Here is a 12124-nt window from a genome sequence, read left to right on the forward strand (position 1 = left end):
TTTTAGACTTAGCAGGTCTGGAAAAACTGTAAAAGACTCAAGAAAAATTCAAATTATACAAACTCTCAGGCAGTGCTTTTTCACTGAAGCTTTCATGCTAGCAAGTACATTTAAAATAGCAGTTTTATTTTATAGGTGTGGCTGTGTACACCGGAATGGAAACGAAGATGGCATTAAATTACAAGAGCAAGTCACAGAAACGATCTGCAGTAGAAAAGTAAGAAAACTCTTTTCACGTAATTTTATGTATATCTTACTCATATATGTGTAACATATATAAAAATAGATATTTCAGGAGCTACAGAGATGACTCAGTGGTTAAGAGCACTGTTGCTCTTACAGAGGACCCAGGTTTGGTTCCCAGCATCCACATGGTGGCTCACAACCATTTGTAACTCCAGTTCCAAGGGATCTTCGTGGGCATTAGGTATATACACAGTGCAGTTATTCACATGCAGGCAAAACACTCATGCACAAAAAATTAAAAATAAGTCATTTAAAAGGGCATTTCATATTACATATGCAAAGTGATATTCTTTTTGGATAAAGGTGATATCTTCTGGTTTTGTATATACTTAGCATTGACTGTAAGTGTTAAAATATGACTAAAATTAGTGCAGGGTATGAGGCATGTAGGTAGCTCTGAGTAAAGTACTTGCTATACAAGCATTAGGACCTGAGTTCTGATCCTTATCACCCTCTTAGAAAGCTGGCCATCATGGATGTACCTGTAACCTGCTGCTATGTGGAGACAGGAAGATCCCAGAGGCTTGCCAGTCAGCCATTGTAGGAAAAATAGTGAACTCTGGGTTTAGTGTGGAATCCTGTCTCAAAACATAAGGCAGAACAAGATAACAACCTTAAGCTTCTACGTAACACACACCTGTCTTTGCAAACCCGCATACAGGCACACACACCCAAGTACATAAATAATGTCAGACCATGCATGGTGAGGCCACTCCAATAATCCTAATACTTAGAAGGCAGACAGGAAGATCATGAGTTGAGGCAAGTGACCAAAAGCATGTCAAACGTGGCAGTGAGTCCAGTCCTGAAAACAAACGGGGAGAAGAAGGGTAGAGGGTAGTCGAAGAAATAAGATGGGGAAAGTGTCATTTTTTTACTGAGTCGAAATATCAGAGGGCACAGTTTAGAACTAGAAGAGAACCTAGAAAGCTAAGGGGAATATGTAAGCCAGCATAGAAAGTAATGGGCTGGGCCTGAAAGCGTCTACATAAAAACTGCCCAAATTTTCCTGTATGGCTGATAAAACTCTGTAGGTGCAAATTGGCAAGAAACAAACAGTAGAACCCAAAGAATGCTGAGAGAGAGAGAGGATTTTACTTTGACCAATTGCAGTGATGTTAGGTGCTTAAAATCAACTGCCCACTAGAACAAAAAGTCAACACTCTTCTGAGGAACATGAGAAGCTATGGACCCATTATTTATAATACCCAGTGGGAAGTTTTTAATTAATAAAGGTGAGGGAGTAGAGAGCTTTTGCCAATATGAAAGCATGCACCAGGCCATGGACTCAGTCTTCAGCATCCAAAAATAATGATGATTGAATACATATGAAACAGAATTGTAAAGACTTTCAGAAGAAGTCAGGATCCAGACTCTAGACAAATGATTGTTAGGCAGGCAAAAAAGCATAACTCCTAAATAAAAAGATGAACAAATTAAATTTTACTTAAATTAAAAATGTTCTCATCTATATTAAAAATGTTCTGAAACCATCTTGAAATTATGAAGACAAGTTACAGAGAGTAGGGGAAATGCTTGCAAAGCTCACATTTAAACCAAACAGTAACACAAACATTTAGTTAGCTGTGATCAAAAACATGAATCACATTTCATCAAAGGAGTTGTAGGTCGCAGGTGACAGACGAGATGCTCAGTCAACACCATTGTTAGGAGAATATCATATCACAACCACAGTGAGGTTAACCCACTGTTGGAGGAACAAGATTAAAAGAGTAGTAATAATAGGTGCTAGGAGGAGGCAGAGGAACTCGATCTCACACATTATTGTGAAGAATGTCAGATGATGACATTCCCATTTGGGAGATAATTTGGCAGTTTCATTTAACAGCTTTATTTATAACAGCAAAAATCTGGAAAACAGCCCATTGTGCATACATGGATAATAGTTGAACAGGAAAATCCGTGCAGCTATGTCATAGAGCACTATTCAGCAAGAAAAAGGATTTATAGTATATGCTCAGCCAGAACAGGCTGCAAAAATAGTTACATTTGGTGAAAAAGTCAAATTCAAAGATTGTATACTATGTTTCCAGTTGTGGAACATTTTCAAAATTATAAAACTGTATCGGTTGGGTGAAAGATTATTGCTGCCAGGGGACAGATTCGGTACGGGGTGAGTCAATATAAAGACTGATGGAAGCCGGAGAGCTGACTTAGTGGTTAAGAGCCTTGTTGATCTTGCAGAGGACTTGGGTGTGGTTCCTGGCACCCACATTATGGCTCACAACCATCTATGTAGCTCCAGTTCGAGGGGATTTGACCTCTTCTGACCTCCACAAGCCCCAGTCGCACATGTGGTGCACATACATAATATGCATGCAAAACACTCATACAATAAAATAGAAATTCTAAATTTTGTTTATTTTTTTGAGGCAGAATCTGTCTATGTAGCCCTGTATGACCTGTTGCTGCCCTTTAATCCATGGCTGTTTGAATCAGCAACTGCAACTCCGTTGTTATCAGCAGTGGTTAGGCCTAGAGGGCCTCAGCTTGAGGGAATTCTGTTCCTGAGCTCAGGCACCAACTCTTTCAAAGCTATGAAGGGAACTTAACTAAATCTCTGTTCCTCTAAAGAACTGAAAATTCAAGGTTTAAGGTGGAATTCTGTTCCTCAGAGAAGCTGAGCAGCAAGTAGCTCACCTTCTGTCCTTCTTGTGTCTCTCCAAAAGCCTCTCAGGCTTCTCCTCACCCTCCTTAAAAACCCTTCTCCGCCTGGCTCCTCCCTACCACTTCCTGTCAGCTAATTGCTGATGCAGCCTCCTGTCCACAGGTAAATTTTTTTTAAATCAAGCTCATCTTTGCATCATTAAACAAATGTTCCAGAGCATAAACAAAAGTAACATACCTTAAAATGTAATGTTCTACAACAACCTGGAACTCACTCTGCAGACTAGGCTGATCTTGAACTCACAGAAATTCACCTGCCTATGCCTTCAAGTGCTGGAGTTAAAGGCATGTGCTGCCATGCTGGTCCTTAGATGAATGCATTTTTAAAAGTGACGATGGAACAATTCTTCATAATGGCAGTTAATCTGTAAGTGGGATTACTTTTACACCAGTAAGATGAGGTTTTGTAAATGTGAATCTTAATCAAATCTAATTCCCTGTAATGTCTCTGGTTCTGATATGCTACAGCTGAATAAGATGCCACCATTGAATTGGGGACGTAGCTCAGTGGTAGAGTATGTTGCATAGCATAAGACTCTGGGTTTGATCCCTATCTTCACTCCTTTTTTATCTTTTTTTAAAAAAAAAAATTTATTCATTTTACATACCAAATGTCCTTCCCCTCCTCCTCTCTCCTCCTACCTCCTCTTAACCCAGACCCCATCCACTTCTCAGAAAGGGTAAGGCCTCCCAATGGAAGTCAACAAAGCCTGGCACATTCAGTTGAGGCAGAACCAAGCTCCTTCCTCCTGCATCAAGGCTGAGCAAGGTATCCCACCATATGGAAGGGCTTTAAAAAAGCCAGCTCATGCACCAGGGATAGATCTGGTCCCACTGCCAGGGGTCCCGCAAACATAGCAGGCTACACAACTGTTGTCCACATGCAGAGAACCTAGTTCAGTCCTATGCAGGCTTCCCAGCTGTCGGTCTAGAATCCCTGAGCTCCTACAAGCTAGGTCAGCTGTCTCTGTGGGTTTCCCCATCATGATCTTGACCACCACCCTCCCACTAATAAAATCGCCCCTCCCTCTCTTCGACTGGGCTCCAGAGCATGGCCTGGTGCTTGACTGTGGATCTCTGTAGCTACTTCCATCAGCTACTGGATGAAGGTTCTATGGTGACAGTTAGGGTAGTCACCTATCTGATTACAGGGGAAGGTCAGATGAGGTACCCTCTCCACTATTGCTAGGACTCATAGATGGGGTCATTCTTGTGAATTCCTTGGAATTTCCCTAATGCCAAGTTTCTCCCTAAGTCCATAATGGCTCCCTCTATCAAGGTATCTCTTTCATTACTCCCTTTCCGTCCCTCCCCCAACACCATCCTGTTCCTTCACAGTTGCATCTCTCTTGCCCCCAGTTTGTCCAGGAGATCTCATCTATTTTCCTTTCCCAGACCAATCCATGTGTCCCTCTTAGAGTACTCCTTATTACCTAGCTTCTCTGCAAAGTCATGGAGGTGGAAAAAATACAGACTTAGAGTTGATAAAACTCTTTGTACTGATTTTACAGCTTTCTGTGAGTCTACAGTTTCAAACATTAAATCAAGAAGTTCTTTAAAAATTTATTCATGAAATAAAAGAACCACCAAAAAAAATTAAATGGGTAATTGGAGTGGAAGAAAGTGTAAGTGGACTGAGAATGGTAGCATGTTGACCGTTGTTGAAGCTATGTGGTGCACATGAAGATTCATTATTGAGAACGCATCTTCTTTAATTATACATATATGTATTTACCTATTGAGTTCATTTAGTGTCACCCATATGTACATGTGTGTGGGGCTGACCATTTGGGATTGGATAACCTATATGGGAGCCCATCTCTATAAGAAACTAATTTTCCCCCTCCCAACAACCGTTGGCCAGCTCTAACTCTTCACCTAGGAGCAGAACAATGTGGAACTTTCCTCATCCATGTTGGAATGTCAGCTGATGTTCTTATGTAGTCTTGTTCAGGCAGCATATTGTTGAGAGTTCACATTTTCCCTGTCATGTGTTGGGGCGACTATCTAGCAGCAGACATCCTGGTCCCATGGCTCTTAGAACTTTCTTACCCTTGTTCAATTTTCCCTGAGCCTTATGTGTAGAGATCAGTTTGTAGATGTATCAGATGCTATAATTGTGAATCTCTGTAGTATTCTGAAGTTTTTGGTGATAAAATGTTTCTTCATAACAAATTTATGTTTTTAAATTTAACACTTTAAATTTAAAGTTGAATCTGTATGCTTCAGCAGTACTACTCAGCCTTGTAGCAATGCACAGGTGAGCATCACCTGTATACAAGACTAGACCAAAACCTGAAAGAGTCCATTTGATATATGAAATATGACATAGAAAGCTTGTTATAGTAATAGACACAGAGGAGGGAGTATTAGTGAGTTAATATTATCATAATGGGAATTTGCCAGGGTTTTATTATTTATTAAAATTCACCATGGTATTAGTATTATAGTTGTTTCTCTTCCAAAGTCTCACTTGTGAACCATAAGACTCTTTTGAAACTATTAACAGATTTCTGCTTGAGAAAACTCAGTCTAGAAATATATATATAAAGTGTGCATCTGTTATGTGTTAGGTTTTTTGAGATACAATTCTTCCTCCTTTAGACTTTCTAGTTCAACTGGAAATTAAAACTAATATACAGTGAAAATTAGATAATACTAAGACTTTCTTTCTGGACACTCTTGTCTTCACCCTTGTGTTTAAAGTCTAACTTTAGTAAAGTCTTTAATAAATATCTTTAATAAAATCTCCAGTTCTACTTTTATACTGGCTAGTCCTGAATTATTTTTAGTGTCAAAGCCAAGAATCCCAGTTTGACCTGAGATAATGTCCCTAAAAGACATTTTAATGTCTTTTTTATACAACTTGCTAAGAAAACTTACTGTTTAGGGCTGACTACTTCAGATTGGATAGCATATAATGGGGCACATCTCCAGAGAAGACTGATTCTTCCTCTTTTCACAGGCAATAATTAATTGTTTATAGCTCTTTGTCTAGGAGAGGGACCTTGTGAGGTTTCCCCATCCATATTGGAATATCAACTGGTGTTGTCATTGTTCAGATCTTGCTTAGGCGACCATATTGTTAAGATTTCATAGATGTAGGTCCCTGTCATACATAGAAGGCACCATCTTTTGTGTGACAAAACTTTTCCTGGGAAAATATAGCACACATGTCTACTCATCCCAGATAGGGAAACCACAACAGACCAAAGTACAAAAAACAGCAAAATCCAACTTGGTGAACCAATGAGTTTTATTGGGGTTACTTATAGGAGCAGAAAAGACTCAAAGAAAGCTGCATCACCAAAGCCTTTCCCAGCATAGGTGACAGCTCACACCTGGAAACCTGAAGCACACTGCATAGCATGCAGAGGGCTCACCGGGTTGAAAAGTGCTCTTTCCAAGTGACTCGTTTGATCTAAACTTGTAGGCAGCTGGTCTAATCTGAGAGTCTTCTTTGTAGCTCAGCTCTACTCTTCTGAGAAGGGCTGTCAGTCAGCATTTAGTGCTTACTCTGGCAGGGAGAGGCCTAGTGAGTCTGGGCAGATTCAAGGACTTTCCCAAGTCTTCTGAGTTGTTTACTTTCCTGCCTAAGGAGCTTCCTTGCAGTATGGACTATTTCAGTCTCAAAGTAAACTGTTACCTAACACCATCTCACAGCAGGTGTCCTGGTCCTCTGGCTCTTAAATTATTTTCTACCTTCTGCAATGTTCCTTGAGCTTTAGATGTAGGAGTTGTAGGTGTACCACTTGGAGTTGGCTATCTCATGGTCAGTTGTTCTTAGCATTTGATCAGTTGTAGACTTCTGCTGCCAAAGGAAGCTTCTTTAATGAGAGGTGAGAACTACACTTATCTTTGCATGTAAGGATAGGTATTTAGAATGAAGCTGGAAATTACACTGGCTTACGAAAATGATAGTAGTAGTTCTTCTCTAGGGTTCATGACCTCACTAGCTACAGATGGCAATGTTTACAGTACCAGATATGAATTCCCTCCTGCTGAGCAGGCCTAACGTCCAATTAGATACTTGCTGGTAACCCCCAAGATAGAAGTATCACCATGGTACTTTTGGATATATCTTGCTTTGCTGTTATGATTTATAGACTTTACAACTGGATTTTTCTGGTAATTATGTTTTATTTAATGGTCATTACAAAAAAATAAAGGCTGTCCTTTAAAACAGCTATAATAAAATCTTATATATTTAATACAAATATTAATTTGTAAACATATGAACATAAGATATATTGATATGTTTTTATTCTTTTTCTTACTTTAGATCAATGAACACATTTTTAATAATTTATCTGATAATCCTTATTTCTGAGGCCATCATCAGTACTATCTTGAAATATACCTGGCAAGCAGAAGAAAAATGGGATGAACCTTGGTATAACCAAAAAACAGAACATCAAAGAAACAGTAGTAAGGTATTATGAAACTCTTTGGGGACAATTGATGCTTTGATGAGAAGGACCACAGTGATCTCATCACAGCATTGGTATTGACAGGATGCTTTTGCAGAAGATCAATCAGCATTTTAGCAGTGTTGTACTTTCCCTAGTTTAAGGCCTAAACTTTTTGTGTGTTCTAGTAGCATCGCTTGAATAATTAAATCACAAAAGTTTATATGTGCATTCCACTTCAGTATTATAAATTCAGGGCTTTAGAAATCATTTATTGTACCATATAAATGAATTAAAGAATATATTTGTTTTCATTCATGTTTGAATAATTGAAAAAGTCATAACAGTCTTGATGTGCCAAGAGAATTTAACCTGCAATTTTGGTAGATAATCATTCTTTAAATTTCCATTTAAATTAATATGTACATATTAGAAAACATCTTGATCCAGGAGACAACAAAGCAGATCAGTATAGGACCCTGTTAATAGTACCATGTACATTCCACAAAGGACATATTGAAAGGCAGCTCTGCTGTGCTATTGTCTGTGTAGTATGTGCTCTTCAGTTTCTATTTTTTAACAATTCTCCTGAGGAATTATGTCCCCATATGTCTAGGTTACACTCACATTTTAGTCACCTAAGATCTTTGAATAGTCATGGTAGGATGGCTAGCGCACTGCACAGAGTATAGTGATAATTTGGTGTTTTCATCATGCCAGGTAACTTCCAGAATGGAACAAATTGTGCTGTGGAAATTTAACCTTTACCTTAACCAGTAATATAAGTAAACAGAGGAAATGCAATATTAAAAGAACTTAGTCAAGGAATTTCATATTAGTTTACCTCAGAATAATAGTTGATAGTTTACTTAGATAAGAACCTTCTGATAATTCTCATGTATGTTATCTAATAATCATTTCTCCTTTTTCTAGATTCTGAGATTTATTTCTGATTTCCTTGCTTTTTTGGTACTCTACAATTTCATCATTCCAATTTCTTTGTATGTGACTGTTGAGATGCAGAAATTTCTTGGATCGTTTTTTATTGGCTGGGATCTTGATCTATACCATGAAGAGTCAGATCAGAAAGCTCAAGTCAATACTTCTGACCTGAATGAAGAGCTTGGACAGGTGAAGATGATCCTGATATTTTGTTTTTCTCAGAAAATTATATGTAAAGATACTGATCTAATAGAAAATACTGTAAAACTTAGGCCGAAACACCTTTTACTTTCCTTCAGCTAATTCCTATTCCCACTGTATGTCCTAGCGTCTTTCTTCCACTATTTACCAGTATGTTTCTATGATATTTTATCATGATTTAAAATTTTTAGGCATCAATTATAGAATATAAAGCTATCGCTGGGACTAGAGAGATGATTTAGCTGTCAAGAGCACACAGTTTTAGGGAAGTTCAGCTCCTAGCACTCACATTGGGTGTGAGTTCAGATTCACACCTATACCGCTAACTCCAGCTCTAGGAGATGCAATGCCCTTGACCTCTACAAGCACCTGCAGTCGTGTGCACTACCCCCACACACACTCTCATGCATATGCAAAAAATTAAGTTGCCAGGCAGTTGTGGTGCACATCTTTAATCCCAGCACTCGGGAGGCAGAGGCAGGCGGATCTCTGTGAGTTTGAGACCAGCCTGGTCTACAGAGCGAGTGCCAGGACAGTTGCACAGGGGAACAAATAAATAAATAAATAAATCTTTTAAGGGGGAGGGACAACATGGGGAAACTATTACTTTACCATTTTGTACACATATCCAAAACCTTGCCCACTTTGCATACTCTGGTGTTGTTACAATTTGACATCTAATAAATATTTACATTATGATTCATAATATTGTTTCCAAACCCCTTTCTTCCTAGTTTTTCTTTGTAGTACTATAATTATGTTTTCTTTATGTATTTTATTTCCTCTGGAGTTAATTGCTGATTCTTTCCTTGCTTAGTTTTGTATACTTCAAACAAGTCTTCATAAATATATTTTTTCTCTCTCTGTATTCAAAGGTGTCAGTTAATCTAGGATCTACCTGCCCTGTCCCCATGTATAATTTGGGTTTGCCTTTTTTGTTTTCTTTTTGAGATGGGGCCCCACTTCTTGATGCCCAATCTATGTTTAAACTTCTGAGCTCATCTGACACTACCTGGAAGGCAGAGGCAGGAGGATCTCTGTGAGTTCGAGGGCAGCCTGTTCTCCATAATGAGTTCCAGGACAGCCAGAGTTACATAGTGAGACCCTTTCTCAAAACTAACAAACAAACCTGAGCCAAATGACTTTCCTGTCTCAGCCTTTCCTGTAGCTAAAATTATATATGTAGACTGATAGTGGCCTATGTGCAATAAATTATTTTATGTAGTAGACATTTCCTGTGTCTCAAATATTGTAGTTACCTTTATTGTCCCCAACAGTGTAGACATTAAAGTACAGTTTCTTATTACTCTTTATTTCTTGGTTAAAACAATTTTCTCATTTTAATTCTTTGATTTTGCACATTGATCTTTTATCCTGGAATCTCATTAAACTTATTTATTAGTGCTAATAGATTTTTTTAAAAGTAAATTCCCTTGGATGATGTATATGTAAGTTTATTTGATATGCAAATGGAGATAACTTTGTCTCTTTTTCCCCAATCAGATAACTCACTTCTTTTTCCTGACTAGAAATTTTAGTACAATGTTGAATAAAACATATGAGAACAGACTGCCTTGTCTTATATCTCTGCTGATAGGAAGAAATCACTCAGTATGATATTACTAAGTTTTGAAGACACTTTTATCATAGTATGTTAAGTGTTTTTATCATAAAAAGTATTGGATTTTTATCAAGTGATTTTTCTGTATCTGTTGAGATGGTCAATCTGATAATTTGTACACATCAAGTTAATAATTGGATTTCTGAGATGTCTCATATATTTATGATATATAATCCTTTTTGTACATTCTGAAAATGTATGTGCATATATATTCATGAGAAATAATGGTTTGTAGTTTGCTTTGCTTTTGTTTTCTTGTGATGGCTGCCTCTTTTTACTTTTTATTTGTATTTTTATTTTTGTTTTGAATATGTTTGTATATGTGTATGTGTGTGTGTGCGAGAGAGAGAGAGAGAGAGAGAGAGAGAGAGAGAGAGAGAGAGAGAGAGAGATTGGGGGTGCATTTCTCTGTGTGTACATATGGAGGCTAGAGAGGGTCCTCCCCTATCAATCTCCACTTTGTTCCTTTTGAGTTAAGCCTTTTCCCATTCCTAGAGCTTGGATTTCCAGCTGGTTGGCAGTCAGCAAGCCCTACCGATTTTCCCTGCTTCCCTCAATGCTGGGGTTGCTGTCACGCGTGGGTGTCACTCTTCTTGTCAGAGCAGCAATTGTTCTTCTCTCCAGCTTCACTGTTTCTCTTTTTAAAAGACTTTTCTCCCATCATTATAGTAAGCAAATCCTCACCACTAGTTTGCTGTCAAGACTTCACTGTTGTATCCTTCTTGTTCAGAGTTCATCTCCTTGAATCAGCCCCCAAGAGCAGTAATATAATTTGTCTTGCATTCCTTTTGAAACACATCCCTTTTTTTGTATTTCACTTTTTAAGTTTTTTTTTTACATTTTAATACAACATTTTCTCATTTTATATTGATTTTCCCTTTTCCACTCCCTCCCCTCCTTCTACTCCGCCCTTTCCACCACCCCTCTACTCCTGTCCACCCCGCAGGAAGGGTAAGGCTTCCCAGTGCTGTATCTGCATAAAACATAGGGAAATTCTAGGATAAGAAAACCTAGCACTATACATAGTAGACACACATGAAAGTAATGAATTATTTTTGTATTGCAGGAAAAAAAAAAAAACAAGAAGATTAACTGCAAATTTTCAGCTGCCTGCGAATCTCCTAGTTTGATCCCCATGTGGACACACACATACACACACACAAACACACACACACGCACACATAGGCAAAAGATACTAGCCTCATTATTTTAAGAAGCTCTCACTTTTATTCACATTTTTTAAAAAAAGTTGAAGCAGTAAAATAAAAGAAAAAAGAATACAATATCTTCAAAAGAAATGGTGAAGTACAAGAATATTTTAACATTCTAAAGCAGCTATACGCCCATGGTTAGATTGCAAAGTACATGCTCCATATTGTTATATTTAAATCAGAAATTGTTCAAGCTTACTACCAGAAGCCATTTGATAAAAATCATTTTCTAAATGGTTATTTGGCTTCAAACTTACACCCATCCCCATCTTTTTTTTCTAAGACTATGGCTGGTTAAACTGGATCAAGTGATCAGTTGATACAAAAATAAAATACCTGATTGGAAAATTCCTAAGCTATTATTTTCAATATAATATTTATACCATCATTTATAGAAACACATCATTTTTAATATTTATCTTTTTCACTCTATTTGTTTCTCGTCCTCAGTTTTAACTTCCTCTGTCCTTTATAAACTACTTCTCTTCTCTGACATTTTGTTATTTTCTTTCCTGTTTTTACACCACCTCTCCTGGCCACTGTTCATTGTCTAGGTTAGTAAGCATTCCTTCCACCCTTACTTCAGTGTAAGTGTCAAGTCATGCTATTTTAAATGTCGCTCAACCGAGAGATAGATGTGAAATTCTCAGCCTTATTCTCAGTCACCTCTGCAAATCAACATATATCAAAAAATATGTATAAATTTTAAATATTTTTATTTTTTTATGTCAATAATAACTTCTTAGATTGTAAGAATCTTGGCTTTGGTATATTGATGTTAATAAACTAGACTTTAGAAAACAGGA

The 12124-nt window shown here is 37.7% G+C and overlaps 1 protein-coding gene across 9 annotated transcripts in view; it reads left to right on the top strand.

Moving 5' to 3' along the window:
• The window catches only part of Atp11b (ATPase phospholipid transporting 11B (putative)), a 98781-nt gene that overhangs the window by 42736 nt on the left and 43921 nt on the right, over positions 1-12124 (top strand). For all 9 annotated transcript variants that reach the window (XR_009056271.1, XR_009056273.1, XR_009056272.1 and 6 more), the window contains exons 10-12: positions 136-217; positions 7217-7367; positions 8277-8474. Coding sequence is in view for 6 of the 9 variants with exons in the window: in XM_057756767.1 (XP_057612750.1) it covers positions 136-217; positions 7217-7367; positions 8277-8474 (431 nt within the window). In the remaining 3 variants the exon portion in view is untranslated. The remainder of the gene's footprint in view (positions 1-135; positions 218-7216; positions 7368-8276; positions 8475-12124) is intronic.

The sequence above is a fragment of the Chionomys nivalis genome, chromosome 24, assembly GCF_950005125.1.
Source record: "Chionomys nivalis chromosome 24, mChiNiv1.1, whole genome shotgun sequence".
NCBI classification, from domain to species: domain Eukaryota; kingdom Metazoa; phylum Chordata; class Mammalia; order Rodentia; family Cricetidae; genus Chionomys; species Chionomys nivalis.